A 17,763-nucleotide genomic window follows, 5' to 3' on the forward strand; every position below is an offset into this window, starting at 1 on the left:
AAAACTAGCGCAGGCAAAAATAGCCTCTTGGTGGTGGTTCCGGATACAATACACAATTTATGGTTAACTCAGCATCTGAGTATTTATGTTGTTCTATTTTGTTACTAGGATCTCAGCATCAAAACCTCTTGAATGGTTGTGCTGCCTTCATAATTGTGTTGGACTAGGAATTCAATGATATTTATGAACATACAAATTTGGAGTAGATCATTCAGCCCCTCGAGCCAGCTCCACCTACCATTGATAAAATTAAAGCTGATCAGATTGTGGCTTTGACTTTCCTGTCTATCATATGACACCATTTGGCTTCTTGTTAATCAAGAATCTACTTAACTCAATCTTAAAAGTATTCAGTGACCCTGAGAATTTCTCAGATTAATAATCTCTGTCTTAAATGGCAGACCTGTTTTTTTTTAAGGGTATCCTATGCTTCTAGTCATTGCCATAAGGGTAGCCCTTAGCATCTACCCAATTGTAAATAGTTATGGTCCTAGGACTCTACTGGTTACATTTTGCCAACCCGAAAATAACCCATTTATCCCTACGCTCTGTTTCTTGCTAGCCAACCAATCCGTGCTCATGTGTTACACCTGACACAAGAGTTTCTCCAACTTTTTCCAACTGTAGCAGCATTTTGTGCTTTGAAAATTTATGTAACCCCAGAATGAGAGACGTGAGGGTTAGATCTGTGAAAACCCCAGAATAAGAGACTTGTGATGGTTAGATCTGTGAGATTTATGAGAGCAAATCAGGGGGAAGAGGGACTTTTGAAAGCAAATGGAAGAGAGGGATTTGCAAGAGCAAATCAGATGGGAAGAAGCATTTGCGAGAGCAAATACTGGGAAGTGGGGGAGGGATTTGAGAGTGAATGGATTGGGCAGTGGGATTTATGAGAGCACGTGAGGGGGGTTGTGGAGGAGGTATATGTAGGAGCAAATATGGGGGTTAGGGGTGGAGAGATTTGTGAGAGCGAATGAGGTGGGGTTGGGTGGTGGTATTTGAGAGCAAGCTGTTTAAACTGCAGTTTTAAAAATAAAACATAGCATTTCATAAGTTGTTTAGAGCTGGAATCAGATTTCAAAGATTTGCCTGTTATGTCACAACCACCCAATAGGAAACATCATGTGGACTTAAAAGAAGCTTTGGAACTGTTAGTACTTAGTCTGAGATCCATTGCTGCCTTGGCACTTGCAACCTCAAAATCCCTTCTTGGAATTGCGATCCAAAGTTTGAGTTGCCCTGCCTTATACCATGAGTTTTTGTTTGTTTATTATGGCAATGCCTTGGCAAATGCTTGTAAATCCAAGTAACGACGTCTGCTGGTTCCCCTTATCCACGTTGCATGTCACTGCCTCAAAGAGCTCTAATAAATTTGTCACACAATTTCCCTTTCACGCAACCACATTTCCTCTGTCTGATTGTATTAAGATTATCTAAGTGCCCTGCCATAACTTCAATAACAGGCTAGCATTTCCCTATGGCAGATATTAAACTCACTGGCCTGTAGTTTCCTGTTTTCTCTCTCCCTCCTTAGTTCAACAGAGGAGTGGCATTCTCTATTTTCCAATCTGATGGAACCTTTCCAGGAATCTAGGGAATTTTTGAAAAATCAAAACCAAATCACGTACTATCTCGGCAGCCTCTTCTTTTACCTGAGGATGAAACCATCCGGATCTGGAGACTTGTCAGCCTTTAATTCTAATAGTTTTCTTTGTACTTTTCCTTGGTGATTGTAATTATTTTAAGTTCTTCCCTCTCTCATCTCTTGATTTACAATTATTTCTGGGATGTCATTTATGTCTTTAGTGAGGACAAACACAAGACGTGTTCAATACTTCCACCATTTCCTTATTTTTATTATTGCTTCTCCAGATTCTCGAGGAACAACACTCACTTTAATTACTCTTTTCCTTTTTAAATGCTTATGGAAACTCTTAATATTGGTTTTTATATTTCTAGCTAGCTTACTTTCATTCTCTAATTCCTCCTGCCTTATTTTTTAAGTCATTCTTTGCTTTTTTTCTATTCTATCCAATTTTCTTACAATTCCAAGACAACAAGGACAGGTATGCTTTCTTCTTTCAATTTGATACTATCTTTAACTTCCCAAGTTAGCCACGAATAATGATTCCGCTAGATTCCAACTTTTTCACTGGAACGTATCTCTACTGAGTATTATGAAATACCTTTAAAAATCTTCCATTGCATTTTTACAGATCTGCCCCTTACTCTAATTTTCCAATTCACTTTAGTCAGCTCTGTCTTCATGCCCTTGTAATTGCCTCCAATTATCTTTAAATTACCCATCTTAGATCCACTTCTCTCCATCAAACTGAATTTATAATTCAATCATATTCTGCTACCTAGGGGCTCCCTTACAATTAAGTAATTCATTAATCCTGTCTCTTTGCACATTACCAGGTCTAGAAAAGCCTGCTTTCTAGTTGGCTTGAGGTCATGCTCTTTGAAAACATTGCCCTGAAAGCATATTATGAACTCATTTTCCAGGTTGTCTTTGCCATTGATTTGCCCCATTTATATGTAGATTACCCATGATTATTTCCATACCTTTCTCTCAACTTCCCATTATTTTTTCCTGTATACCCCATCCTACAGTGTAGTTACTGCAAGGGGAACAAAAACTATTCCTTTAAGTGATGTTGGGGATCTAGAGGAGTATATGGCTTGCAGGAAGGAACTTAAGGAAATTAGGAGAGTCAGAAGGGGTCATGAAAAGGCCTTGGCAGGTAAGATTAAGGAGAACCCTAAGGCGTTCTACAAGTATGTGAAGAGTGAAAGGATGAGATGTGAAGGTATAGGAACTATAAAATGTTAAGGTGGGAAACTTTGTACAGAACCGGCAGAGGTGCTTAATGAATACTTTACCTCGGTATTCACGGTGGAAAAAGATCTGGGTGGTTGTACTGCAGGCTTGCGGCGAACTGAAAAGATTGAGTATGTGGACATTAAGAAAGAGGATGTCTTGGAAATTTTGAACAGCATCAAGATAAGTCGCCAAGACTGGATGGGATGTACCCCAGGTTACTGTGGGAGGCGAGGGAAGAGATTGCAGAACCTCTGGCGATGATCTTTGTGTCGTCAATGGAGATGGGAGAGGTTCCGGAGGATTGCGGATGTGGTTCCTATACTCAAGAAAGGGAATAGGGATAGCCCTGGAAATTACCGACCGTGTCTAACCTCAGTGGTTGGTAAGTTGATGGACAGGATTTGTGAATATTTAGAGAATAGTAGTCAGCACGGCTTTGTCAAAGGCAGATCGTGCCTTACGAGCCTGGTTGAGTTCTTTGAAAGTGTGACGAAACACATTGACAAAGGAAGAGCAGGAGATGTGATTTATATGGACTTCAGCAAAGCGTTCAGTAAGGTCCCCCATGCAAGACTTCTTGAGAAAGTGAGAGGGCATGGGATCCAAGGGGCTGTTGCCTTGTGGATCCAGAACTGGCTTGCCCGCAGAAGGCAGAGAGTGGTTGTAGATGGGTCTTTTTCTGCATGGAGGTCGGTCACCAGTGGAGTGCCTCAGGGATCTGTTCTGGAACCCTTGCTGTTTGTAATTTTCATGACCTGGATGAGGGATGGGTTGGTAAGTATGCTGACGACACGAAGGTTGGTGATGTTATGGATAGTTGGGAGGGATGTCAGAAGTTGCAGCGTTGACATAGATAGGATGCAAAGCTGGGCAGAGAAGTGGCAGATGGACTTCAACCCAGATAAATGTGTAGTGCTCCATTTTGGCAGGCCCAATGGGATGAAGGAGTATAATATCAAGGGTAAGACTCTTAGCATTGTAGAGGATCAGAAGGACCTTGGGTCCATAGGACTTCTAAATTGGCCTCGCAGGTAGAGGACATGGTTAAGAAGGCGTATGGTGTGCTGGCCTTCAGCAATCGAGGGATTGAGTTTAGGAGTTGGGAGATAATGCTGAAGCTTTATAAGACCCTAGTCAGACCCCACTTGGAGTACTGTGCGCAGTTCTGGTTGCCTCATTACAGGAGGGATGTGGAAGCTATTGAAAGGGTGCAGAGGAGATTTACAAGAATGCTGCCTGGATTGGGTGGCATGCCTTATGAAGATAGGTTGAGGGAGCTCGGTCTTTTCTCCTTGGAGAGACGAAGGATGACAGGTGACCTGATAGAAGTGTATAAGATGTTGAGAGGTATAGATTGGATGGATTCTCAGAAGCTATTTCCCAGGGCTGAAATGGTTGCTATGCGAGGACACAAGTTTATGGTGCTGGGGAGTAGGTACAGAGGAGATATCGCGTAAGTTTTTCACTGAGGGTAGTGGGTGAGTGGAATCGGCTACCATCGGTGGTGGTGGAAGCAAATTCGATAGGGTCTTTTAAGAGACTTCTGGATGAGTACATGGGACTTAATAGGATTGAGGGCTATAGTCGGCCTAATAGGGAGGGATATGATCAGCGCAACTTGTGGGCTAAAGGGCCTGTTTGTGCTGTAGTTTTTCTATGTTTTAAGTGATTTTCCACCTTTTAACTCTACTAATTCTGACTCTTCATCTTGATCTTTAGAACTAAGATAATCTCTTATTATTATACTAGTATCATCCTTAATTAATAGAGCTACTTCACCTATTTTTCCTAGCTTCCTATCCCTACTAAATATCATGAACCCATGAATATTCAGGTCCCAGGAATGTGTCTGTAATGGCTGCCAGATTATATATATTTATTTCTCTTTTAGTGACAATTCATCCATTTTGTTATGAATGTTGCATTTGGTCAGATGCAGTGTCTTCTTAATATTTTTGTAATGTCTAGTATTAATCTGCTGGTGCATTTTTGTGTTTGCATGCTCTGTATCTTCCTGTTAGGCTCTGATTGTCATTACTTTACTTGCTATGTTGCTCTCTCCTTTTATCATATCTTCCTTCAGTGTCTTCCTTCATATCTTCCTTTGCTTCTACTTTTTTCGTTTAAAGCCCTCTCTACTGTCTTAGTTATACAACTTGCCAGAATACTGGGGCAGCACAGTTTAGTTGAAACTGCACCAGTGGTACACCTCCCTGTTTTCCCAGTACTGTTGCCAGTGCCCTATGAATTGAAACCTACTTCTCTTGCATCAACCTTTGAACCTCCCAGTCAAATCTCTAATCTTATTTACTCTACACCAATCTGCTTGTGACTCGGGTAATATCCAGAGATGCTTATCTTTGAGGTGCTGGTTTTTAATTTGGCTCCAGCTGCTGATACTCCCTAAGCAGAGCCTCTTTCCTAGTAATATTTTTATGTTGTTGGTATCCACATGGACCACAACAACTGGATCCTCCCCTTCCCACTGTACCTCTCCAGCCCAGAGCATATGTTCCAAACCCTGACACCAGCGCATTAGATGATGATGACACTGAATTGTCTGTGGTTCTTTTTTAATCTATTGTTTTAACACCTGGAATGTACAGGCTGAAATTCTTAATAACTAAGGAAAGATCTGGAGTTCACAGGGCCAGGTTTACTCTGGCTCCCTTCCAGAATCTTGTCCACACCTTGGTGGTACTGGAGAGGGAACAATGGGCTGTTTATCAATACGGCCAGGGCCTTGGACTTCTGGCATTGCAGAACTCTGGTTAATTGATATGGATATGTTTGTCCTTTGGCTTCTTAGTTTCATCAATCTCATGTTCTGATTCTGATACTAGCAGTGTCTCCTTGGGGAGAAAGCACTTGTTGAGCTGTTTTTTGCTTGGGGATATGAGGGGAAAAAAAAACTAAATATGAGGAATAGGAGATAAAGTGAATGAGGGATAGTTGTGAATAGTTGGACACAAGGCAGCCTAATAAACTCGGTTTCAAAATGAGTTGCAGTTGCATTGACACTTAGTGACTTAAAACATTTTAGTGTTTTATCATCATGATTTTTTTTAATGTTCTGATATTGCTCATGCACACTCTCTTTCCTGGCTTTTGATCTTTGAAAAATTGGCAATCCTCCACTGCATTGTTCTGATTTAGATCCCCTAAGAGTTCTATACATTGACTTACACAGGAAAGAAGAAACAACTCAAATTTATTTAGCACCTAACTTATTCTGGGATGTTTCAAAGCATTTCACAGTTAAATCACCTAATTTGCATTAAGTACTATCCCACAAACAACAGTTAAATGAGCACATCATCAGTTTTTGGTGCTATTAATTAAATGTTGACTGGGACACTGCTGTTCAAAAAGTGTCAAAAGAATCCTTTGCATCCAGTCGAACAAGATTCTAGATTAGTATTCTATCTGTAAGAATGCACAGTTGGCAATGTAACACTCCTTCATTACTGCACTGAGGAGTCAGCCTGGATGTGCTCTTATGCTCAAGTCCTGAGCTCAGACCTGAATTCACAACCTTCTGACTCAAAGAAAAATTTGCTTCCACTGAGCCAAAATGATACCACATGTGTAAAGTCCATGTTCTGCCCCACCCAAAGATGGCTCCCTGTTTCCGCACATCACATTTAAAGATCTTGTTCTTGTTTTCAACTCTCTTTAATTAGTGTCATCATTTTTATTTGTAAATTCATCAAGGCTATCCCTTCCTGCACCCTTCAGTCCTCAGACATTGGCCTTTTGTGTACCCCATCCCATCACTTCACCCTGTAATTGGCAGCAAAACTGGAGCGCTCTGCTGTGGAATGTCTGGGGTTACTTGCATAAATTTTGCTTCTATAGTTCAATGTCTATTTTCCATTGTATTTCAATTTTTCAAGCGCTCTGGCATGCTTTTTATCGAGAGGGTATCATAGAGTGCAAGCTGTTTTTGTTGTTGTTGCAGGCTGCCTTGGAGACACACAGTTCAGTTTTCGAATTCGGCAGACAGCAGGGCACAAGCTGTCCTTGAATGGGGATGAAGAGAAATACAATCGAGATGCTCCAGTTGTTCTTCAGGTGTGTTTCAGAGTTAACCCTACATAAATTTAATCCTTTATTTTTTCAATTTATCAACAACTAAAAACATAATTTCCTATCGGCCTGTCAAAATAAACGTTAAAGCACGTACTGACAGTTCAGAATGATTTTGCACTAAACTACCAGTTTGAGTGCAGAAACATTGTTTATAAAGTAGTATGTGAAACCCAGATCTTTAAATTATTTCTCAAAATTCAAAAACAGCTTTGAGGCAGCTACTTATTACATCTACTTATTATGCATCATTATTTATTATGCACCTTTCTCCTATTTTCCTTCCACTTGCCTTAACAAATATAAATGCTAGTTTGTTCTCTTTCCAGTTAATCCCATTCTAATTTGCCTACTTTTTTTCACATATTGTCAATTTTTTTCAAGAATTGACATATCTTCTTAATCGCTCATGTCTTTGCTCCTTCCTATTTCTGTATTCTGTAACTTAATCCTTCATTACAACTACATTTCTCACCTGGAACTTAGCATTCTTCTGAATTTGTTACCCCTTTGGCCCCACTTTTGGTTGTTGTACCTTCAACTACCTTGGCCACATCCTTTGGAATTCCATTCTGACTACTCTACCTCACACTCTTTTAGAATCTTCCTTTGACTGAACTTTTGATCACCTCCTATTATCTCGTTTGACTTGATGTTTACTTTTCTCATGAGTCCTGTATGAAGTGCTTTGAGATGTTTTTCTACATAAAAGCTGCAATATAAATGGAAATTATTTGTGATTAATGTTCCACCTTTTAGCAAAACTCTAGATAGAAGTAATTTCTCTAAGTCTTCTCCTAAACACTACCTTTGATATTTTGATGGTAATCTTAAATGTATGCTCTAATTTATGGACTCACTCATCAACAGCAATAGATTTTCCTTATTTATCAAAACACCTCATAATTTTAAACACCTAGAAGAATAGAAATTTACAGCATGCAGGGGATCATTCGGCTCATTGAGCCTGTGCTATTTGTTTGCTAGAATAATCCAAAATTTAACCCTTGCGCTTGATGTACCTCTGCTACAAGTGTCTCCCCAACTTTTCCTTAAAAACTGAAGTGGGGTTTGTAACTTCATTGCAGTGTTAACGTAAGCCTACTTGTGACTAATAAAAATAAACTTTATCTTTTCCTTCTGATGAAACATTCCATCATCTTCACCAACACTGCTGCAAGAAGGCACTTCTCCCAACCCTTTTCCTCATTGTTTTGATAGCAGCAATGATCTTTAATTGGTCCTTGTCCTTTTTTTAAAACCGTTGAGTTATTAGGTGCTTATAAAATTCTTTACCGTTTCTCTTTTGTATGATCCAACTTCTGTATTTAGCTTTTTTTGGGTTAATCCTGGATTGAATTCATTTCTTAGGTGTGCAAAAGCTGGGAGAATTTACGAAATGGAATGGCAGGAATTTGGTCAGAGTGGGAACCCAGTGCAGGATGATAGGTGCCAAGAACTGTAGGAATGGCTCAAACTCTGAGCTAGGCATACAGGAAATTTGACTGCATATGGGAAATGGAAAGATTAGAAATGTAGTAGTCACTGGAGGATTTGTACAGACAAGTGTTTTTGTAATAGCTAATTGTCATTCTTTAATGTTATAATGTCTCCTTGATGCTAGGGTAATGGATATCACAAACAGGAAACAAAACAGTTAAAGGTGGTTACCCGTGTTGGACCCAACAATGTAGGTAGAACAAATGCTGTGGTCCTTGGGCAGAGTTTCAGAAGCTATGGGAAAGGTTAAAATTTTTTAAAAAATCAGGATTACCCCTACTGCTGTTGCTGGTAAATGTAAAAGCAAGCAGATTGTGCAGGTAAATGTGTGATTGTAGAACTGTTGCAGGATGGAGGATGTCAGATTTTTGGGACATTGTGACCAGTTCTGGGATAAAGGGCACTTGTACAAAATGAAAGTGTTGACCTTGAACAGAGGCAGCCCAATGGGAGGTTAAATTATGCCATTGAGGAGGGTCTGAAATAATTTTGCAGAGGTAGGGAATGAAACCACAAAATAGCAGAAAGGAGCAGCAATGCAATTAGAAGACAGAGATGTAGGCAACAATAAAAACAGAAATTTCCCAAAAATCTTGGAGCACATTGAGGAAAGTAGCAAAAATAATGGAGGAATTAAATTGTATGGACATTGATGTTAGTTGTGTAACTAACTAGGTTGGTGATCTGTAGGCACAGATTGCAACGTGGGATTATCATGTGGTTTTAATACTAGGGGTATTGCTTAAATAAGGGAGGAATCAGTTTTTAAAATATTCATGTGCCCAAGTATTCAGGAACAATAGCGAACAGGAAGAGGAAATGGATATGATCGTATTGATTAAAGATATTGAAGTTCTAAATTAGAAAAGGCATACTAGATATTTTTACGCTTGGATTTAATTGGGTTCAGCTAAGGAATTGAGAAGGAGCTGAGAAGTTTTTATTAACATTGAGATCCTAAAAGTGAGAAGGGGATAGATGAGCAAATTTCAAAGTCATCTAACAAAAACAGAGAAGTAATATTAGGAGACCTTTACTGTATTTACCCTAACATTAGCTGGGAAAAATATGGTACCAAGATTGGAAAAAGAGATTAGTTTCTGACATGTGTACAGGAAAGCATTCTTGATCAGTGCATCTCCAGGCCAACCAGGAAGCCACCAGTAATAAAAACAGGAAGTGCTGGGAATACTTAGCAGTTCTGACAGATCTGTAGAGAGAGAAAAACAGACTGTGTTTCAGGTTGTTGACCTTTCATCAGGACAGCGAAGGAAATGGTGTTGGACCTAGTTCTGGGAAATGAAGTAGGATAAACGTTACAGTAGCAAATCATCTAATAGTGACCAGATCATAATTCAGTTTGGAATAATTATGGCAAGAGACCAGAAAATATCAAACCTAAAATAAGTAACTCAATGGTTAATTTCAGCAATTTAAGAAGGGTCTTAGCAGCTTACATTGGAAAACATGATTTCGTGGTGAAGCAGTAATAAAACAACGGAAGGCATTCAAGGAACAGAGTTCTGTTTTATCTCTCTCCAGACCTGTCAGAGTATTCCTAGCACTTTGTTTTTATTACTAGGCATGTTCCAGGATGATAGAGGAAATAAAAGATAAATAAAACCGAAAACACAGGCTTATGACGATTGTCCAGAGCCATATTGAGTTAATAATCAGGAAGAATCTGGAAAACAAGAAGGAAGTAAGAATATTAACATGGGAGGGAGGCAATGACAGGCTATGCAGGCAACACTAATTTGAACCTAAAATATTTACTGTACATGTATAAAGTGTAAATGGTTAGCTAAGAAAGAAGTTGGATCTATGAAGGACCTGAAGTCGTCTTAGAGAAACAGAGGATATAGTTCATATATTAAATAAGTATAGGTACTTCCATCTGTCTTCACATAGGAAGTAAATGATGTGAACACTACACTAAAAGAGGAGAAGAAAGTTATGAACAGGATAATAATTGATAGAGAAATTGCAGTAAAAGATTAGCATTACTATAAGTTGATAAGTTACCTTATCTGTGAAGTTGATGCATCCTAGGTTGATGAAAGAAGCAAATATAGATGGACTGTGTTATCAGATTTTATGGCTCTGTGGTATATTTTGAATGTTAACCCATTCAAATTATTTTTTTCAGCTGGATCGAGCACATTATTACGGATTTGTTTACTTCCGACAAGTCAAAGATTGTACGGTTAAACGTGGCTATTTTCAGAAGGTAACCTGTCTTGCTTGCAATATGAACTAGACTTGTTTGTATATAGATCAGAGTCAACGCTTTGACCAAAACATTGAAGTTGAGAAGTTAGCCTACCTCATTGTACTGATAGATAATTGAGGGAAGAAAGACAACAATTTTTGTGATTTATTGGAGAGGAGAAACAGTGTGCTCAGATTAAGAGTCTGCCTTATTGAACAATGATGTGAAGATGCCATTGTTGGATTGGATAAACACAGTAAGAGATCGCACAACACCAGGTTAAAGTCCAACAGATTTATTTGGTAGCACAAGCCACTGGTTTGCAGAGCGCTGCCCCTTCATCAGGTGAGTAGGAGTCCTGTTCACAAACAGGGCATATAAAGACAAACTCAATTTACAAAATAATGGTTGGTATGCAAGTCAACTTGCATTCCATCCGAAACCTAGTGATTTGTGCTATCAGATAAACCTGTTGGACTTTAACCTGGTGTTGTGAGACCTCTTACTGTGTTTACTGAACAATAACAGGAAATTATTAATATATTTATTATGCCATAACAGCTAGAAGAGTGCAATTGTTCAACCTTGATTCATATTCCTAACCCAGGAAGTATACAATTGTGTTATATAGTGGGTTCTGGACAACAGACTTTCCAAATGATAATGCATAATTTTTGGCAGAGAGTGCATATCATCAACTGAGATGCAGTGCAGAGTTTTTCAGACAGAGGCCCGTACCTGTGGACAGGTTTGGCTATAGTCAGTAGGCAACATTTGTCATAATATCCCTTGTAAATTAGAGCTTTTATATATCTAGAGTCATAAATTTTACAGCATAGAAAAAGACACTTGGACCCATCGTGTTTGTGCTGGTCATCAAACATCTATCTATTTTAATCCCATTTTCCAGCACTTGGCCTGCATGACATTTCAAGTGCTCACCTAAATGTTTCTTAAATGTTGAGGGTTCCTGCCTCTACCACTCTTTTTCAGGCAGTGAGTTCCAGATTCCCACCACTCTCCGGGTAAAGAAAAAAAGGTTTTCCTTAAATCCCCTTCTGAATCTTCTGCCCCTTACCTTAAATTCATGCCTGCTGGTTACTGATCCCTCTTCTAAGGGGAATAGTCACTTCCTATCTACCTTGTCTATGTCCCTCACCTTGATGAGGTCCCCCTTGGCCTTCTCTGCTCTAAGGAAAACAATCCCAGCCTATCCAGACATTGTAAGATGTCTCACAACACCAGATTAAAGTCTAACAGGTTTATTTGGTATCAAGAGCTTTCAGAGTACCACTGCTTCATCAGATGAGTGGAGAGCTGATTTCACAACAGGGCATATATAGACAAAAACTCAACTGCAAGATAATGGTTGGAATGCAAGTCTTTACAGGTAATCAAGTTTTTGCAGGTACGGACGATATGAGTGGAGAGGGGTTTAATCGCAGGTTAAAGAGGTGTGAATTGTCTCAAGCCAGGAGAGTTAGTAGAATTTTGCAAGCCCAGGCCAAGTGGTGGGATTACACCTAGTGTGACATGAACCCAAGATCCAGGTTAAGGCTGTCTTCATGCGTGCAGAATTCAGTGATCAGTTTCTGCTTGGTGATTCTGTGTTGTCATGTGTCTTGAAATCGCATTGGAGTACGCTTACCTGAAGATTGGAGGCTGAATGCCCTTGACTGCAGAAGTGTACCCTGACAGGAAGAAAACATTCATGCTGGATGATTGAGAAGTGGTGTCCATTCATCCATTGCCATAGTGTATGCATGGTCTTGCCAATGTACCATGCCTTGGGACGTTCTTTTCTGCAGCGTATGAGGTAGATAATGTTGGCTGAGTTGCATGAGTGTTTACTGGTGGATGGTGTTCTCATGTGTGATGATGGCATCCGTGTCGATGATCTGGCACGTCATGCAGGGGTTGCTGTGGCAACATTGTGCGGTGAGGTGGTTGCTGTTCTCCTGAAGGCTGGGTAGTTTGCTGCAAACAATGGTCTGTTTGAGGTTGCGTTTTGAAGGCAAGTGGTGGGGGTGTGGGGATGGCCTTGGCGAGATGTTCGTCTTCTTCAATGATATATTGAAGGCTCTGAAGATGATGTCATAGCTTCTCTGCTCCGGGGAAGTACTTGACGATGAAGAATACTCTGTCTGCCATGTCCAATGTTTGTATTGTGAGATCGGTGCAGTTTTTTTTTTGCTGTGGCACATTAGAACAGTTGCTTGATGAGTCAAGCTCCATGTCCTGTTCTTAAGAGGATGTCTTTCAGCACCTATTGGTGTCTGTTGCATTCCTCCTCATCTGAGCAGATCCTGTGTATACAGAAGGCTTGCCCATAGCGGGGTGGCTTCTTTAATGTGTTTAAGGTGGAAGCTGGAGAAGTGGAGCATTGTGAGGTTATCCGTGGGCTTGCAGTACAGTGAAGTGCTGTGGTGACCATCCTTGATGGAGATGTGTGTGTCCGAGAATGTAACTGATTCTGGAGAGTAGTCCATGGTGAATCTGATGGTGGGATGGAACTTGTTGATATCATCATGTAGTTGTTTCAGTGATTCCTCGCTTTGAGTCCAAAGGAAGAAAATATCATTGATGTATCTAGTGTATAGCGTCAGTTGAAGGTCCTGTACGGTGAAGATGTCTTATTTGAACTTGTACATGAAGATTTTGGCGTATTGAGGTGTGAATGTAGTCCCCATGTCTGTTCCGTGTGTCTGAATGAAGAACTGGTTGTTGAAAGTTAAGACATTGTGGTCCAGGATGATGCAGATGAGTTGTAGAATTGCATCTGGAGATTGGCAGTTGTTGGTGTTGAATACTGAGGCAGTTGCAGCAATGCTGTCGTCATCCAACCTGTTGGACTTTACCCTGGTGTTGTGAGACTTCTTAATGTGCCCACCCCAGTCCATTGCTGGCATCAGTACATCATGGCTACCCAGACTCTCTTATTGCTGAAATGCTTCACCCCAGGTAACATTCTGAATCTACTCTGTACCTTTTACAGTTCAATCCAGTGGGAGATTTGGTGGATGCAGAAGTAGGTGGTTTTTAAAAGATGTTTTTATGTTGAGCCTTATTGTGTTTTAGTCAGTTTACCTAGATATTTTCCAATCTACTTGCATATTTATGATCCAGTTTGGGACTGTTAATATTTAAATATGACGTGGAGATGCTGGCATTGGACTTGGGTGGGCACAGTATGAAGTCTCACAACACCAGGTTAAAGTCCAACAGGTTTATTTGGAATCACGAGCTTTTGGAGCACTGCTCCTTTATCAGGTGAGTGGATGTTTTAGATAGAAATCAGCAAGTCTTGTTTTATTCAATAGAACTATGCTAATGATTTCACTTTTTTTAAAAAAAACACAAAATTAGAAAAAAAAAGTCAGAAGAGATTATACAAAACAGGCACAATTAACTTAGCAATAAAATTATGCATGTTATGCACTTTTTCCAAGAATTTATTAAAAGGCACATCAATTTTAAAGTTATTTACTTCTGTAGTGATCACCCTTAATTATGCTACAGTCCTCTGGCAAATTCTCCTCAGCTCCAGCTGCTCTCAAAGGTAAAGCTTTCATTTTACTGTTTCTTGACTCTGGACGGCTCAGTCCCTTGTTCTGGTTACCTTTCTAATGTTTCTCAGCTAATTCTGTTGATTATTGTACGTTCTATTAGCATCAAGTTAGCCAATCTTCCAGTTTCTGTTCTATCACAAAATTCAATTTGAGATTAAGGCTGGGATTTTCTGCAAGTGTTTGTGGCGGGTGTCTTGGCGGGCAAGATCGAGAAGTATTGGGAGATCAGAAAACTCGGTTTCACTTTGTTCTAAAACCACTTCATCTGTCAGCGGCAGATTGGACTTTCTGCCGGCGTGCTTCAGGAACCTAATTTGAGTACTTTATCATCTCATAAGTTCTACTTAAGTTGGATCATTAGCTCATGGTGTGATTGCATACTGATCTGTTTTATAACAGTATGTAAGCAATGAGCACTTGACGAAACTTCGAGGTTCATTTGCCAGACTTGCTTTGGGCAACGCTCGTCACCAGCTTCAGGCCTTGCAGCTGCCTCATATCGCTGATAAGGGGGCTCGTGAACAGGTCTCTACCTATTCAGAAAGGCAAGGGTGGATTTTCACCAGCTGCAAGGCTGGGGTTTGCTTGGGAAAGGGAAGTATCTCCAGGAGTGTGTGGGGACACAAGTTGATCAGTGCTAGTAGCCTCAAGATGGTGAGCAGGATAGGCGATGGCCTAGTGGCATTATCACTCGACTTAGATCCAGAAATTCAGCTAATGTTCTGGGGTCCTGAGTTTGAATCCTGTAGCTGGCGGAATTTGAATTCAGTAAAAAAAAAAGCTGAAGTTAAATATCAACTGATGACTGAAACCATCGTCAATCGTCAGGAAAACTCATCTGATTCACTAATGTCCCTTTAGGGAAGGAAATCTGTCATCCTTAACCTGGTCTGCCCTATATGTGACTCTGGAGCCACAGCAATGTGGTTGACTCTCAGCTGCCCTTGGGGAATTCAGGGTGGACAATAAATGCTGGCCAGCTAATGTCGCCCAAGTCCCACAAATGAATTTTAAAAAAATTGAGGAAACAGTTTCAAGAGGAGATGAGGTCAGGTGGAGATGAGAGCACGTATCTGAGACAGTGAATGGTGCTGTCTCTAGAGCTGGCGATGAGTGAGATGCCAATAAATGCGATGACCTTGAGTGTTCGAGTTTAGAACGAGGAGATGGTTGTTTTATCCAAGTGGCATGGCTGAGATCATTGATGCTTCTTCTGCATTGGATGATCAACGTCTTCTGTGCAGTGTTGACACTGACCACCACAGTGCCTCAAGCTGGAGTGGTGACATTGCTGGATCTCCTGCAGCCATGGATGGAGTAGACAACTTCATGGTGGGCATCCAAAAGGCATTCCTAAGATAGGTCACTGCACTCTCCTTGGCTTACAAGGCCATGTCTTCACTGGAGCGGACCTGGGCTGCAAGTAGTAAGAACTGCGTGTGTGGCTGCAGTTTAGATATGGTACCTGGATGAGCAAATGGTGAGGTGACTGTGGTAGGTGATTCTGAGGCCACCTGCTGGCGATTTATGATGTATTTCTGTGTCTGCATACTTAATGAGGCAGGAAGCAGACAATACAGTATGAAAATTCACTCTTGTGGCTGGCTGAAAAAAAAAGTCTTTCTACACTCCCACAAACCAGATGAGGTCCAAACTACAAATAATTTTTCCAGCAATACCCAGATAAATTGGAAGCAGAGAATCTCCCTAAGCTTTGCCCATCTCTCTGATTATCTATTATCATCAGTAAATATGGGAAACATGATACCGGAAGTGATACATAAACAAATTAGAAAAATGAAGTCACAGCAGTACCCTAAATAATTATCCAAAGAAATTTTAGGCAGAAGTAATGTAAAGAGGTTAGATTTCTCTATTGCATTCAGGAATGCTTTCTACATTAATATGTGATGACAGCTGCTTTTTACATTAGGACTTTCGTTGACTTGCACATACCTTTGTTGTCAAACACTTGCTGTCGTAGGGTATACAAGGAAACCCCCAATTTCTGCACCCCCGTGCTTAATGTTCTTTATATTTTACTGAGAGTCCATTTGATTTCATCCTAATTTGGCCTATCAAGTCCCTGCCAATTCCGTGCAGAACAACCTGCTCAGACCCTGTCACTGACTTGTACAGGAACCTGTGCTGTCTGATGTTTAAAAAGATACACATCACATAGGAAGTAAGATTTCACAAAAATAAGTTTTTTTTTTAAAAAAAGAGATCAAGTTTTAACTTGCATCGTAAAGTGCTTCTTTCTGTTTTTTTTCCTCCAGTCACTGGTGCTGATTTCTCGACTTCCTTTTGTGAACCTTTTCCATTCTCTGCTGCAACTGGTTGCACCTGAATATTTTGAGAAACAGGAGCCTTGTCTAGAAGCAGGTTAGACCATTTCTAGGAATGTTACAATTATGACTGACAGCAGCCTCAAAATATCTATATGAAATTAAGGTGTCTGACCTTCCAGGGCATATTGTAATTGTAATCATAATTGGCTTTTAGAAAATTCACATTCCTGATTCTTGTTTCTAAGGGCAAATAACTTAGGAACCTGAAAAAAACCAATGAGGTCAATTGTCTAACCAAAAATTTCAATTTCTCTTTTCTGTGGAATGCACCTAAATTTCTTCTAAATCAAGTTTTTGCAAGCAGTCCTCCACTCATGGACTTTTCAGGGTGAACACAGTAAAAAGTCTGACAACACCAGGTTTTAGTCCAACCGATTTATTTGATAGTAAACGCACAAGCTTTCGGGTTAGTCCCTTCGTCAGGTGAATGGAGAGTTCTGGCCTCAGACAGAGCATATAAAGCACAGACAGTTTACAGATTACTGATTAGAATGCGAATCTTTACGCCTAACCTGCTGGTCAAGTCTTGAAGTGGCCGACAATGTGAGTGGAAGGAGCACTGATCACAGGTTAAAGAGATGTGTATTGTCTCCAGACAGTACAGCGAGGTTTTGCAAACCCAGGCAAGTGTTGGGGGTTACAGATAGTGCGACATGAACCCAAGATCCTTGTTGAGCCCGTCCTCATGTGTGGAAATTGGCTATCAGTCTCTGCTCAGTGACTCTGCGCTGTCGTGTGTCGTGAAGGCCGCCTTGGAGAATGCTTACCCGAAGGTCAGAGGCTGAATGCCCATGACCACTGAAGTGTTCGCCAACAGGAAGGGAACAGTCTTGCCTGGTGATTGTCGAGTGATGTTCATTCATCTGTTGTCGTAGCATCCACTTGTATAGTCTGTCTGTCCGTTTCTGCTCTCATCTACACAACTTATTGTGTCTCCTGAATTGGTTTCTTTGTTAACTTGGAAATCCTTTCTTTCACACAATTCATTTTTATTATGAAAAGCAGACGTCCCAATTCAAATGCCTGGGGAACACTACTTGTCACATTCCACCAATTAGACTACATTTCCTTCATCTCCATATTCTGGTTCTTATCTTCCAAGTAATAACCAGCTCATATTATAAGGTTACTTGCAATTTTGTGTGCTTTTGTATTTGCAGAACCTTTTTGTAGACTGCATCCATAGGCAGTCTGCGTGCCATGTTTGTGACTTCA

At 40.4% G+C, this 17,763-nt stretch overlaps 1 protein-coding gene across 3 annotated transcripts in view; it reads left to right on the forward strand.

Moving 5' to 3' along the window:
- Window positions 1-17,763, forward strand: part of dennd6b (DENN/MADD domain containing 6B) — a 78,255-nt gene that overhangs the window by 8,982 nt on the left and 51,510 nt on the right. For 2 of the 3 annotated variants that reach the window (XR_013888981.1, XM_080207506.1), the window contains exons 4-6: window positions 6,789-6,901; window positions 10,566-10,646; window positions 16,477-16,582. Coding sequence is in view for 2 of the 3 variants with exons in the window: in XM_080207506.1 (XP_080063632.1) it covers window positions 6,789-6,901; window positions 10,566-10,646; window positions 16,477-16,582 (300 nt within the window). In the remaining variant the exon portion in view is untranslated. The remainder of the gene's footprint in view (window positions 1-6,788; window positions 6,902-10,565; window positions 10,647-16,476; window positions 16,583-17,763) is intronic. The other variant, XM_080207507.1, reaches the window with a different exon arrangement.

The sequence above is a fragment of the Carcharhinus amblyrhynchos genome, chromosome 19, assembly GCF_965287045.1.
Source record: "Carcharhinus amblyrhynchos chromosome 19, sCarAmb.v2.hapA, whole genome shotgun sequence".
Taxonomy (NCBI): Eukaryota; Metazoa; Chordata; class Chondrichthyes; order Carcharhiniformes; family Carcharhinidae; genus Carcharhinus; species Carcharhinus amblyrhynchos.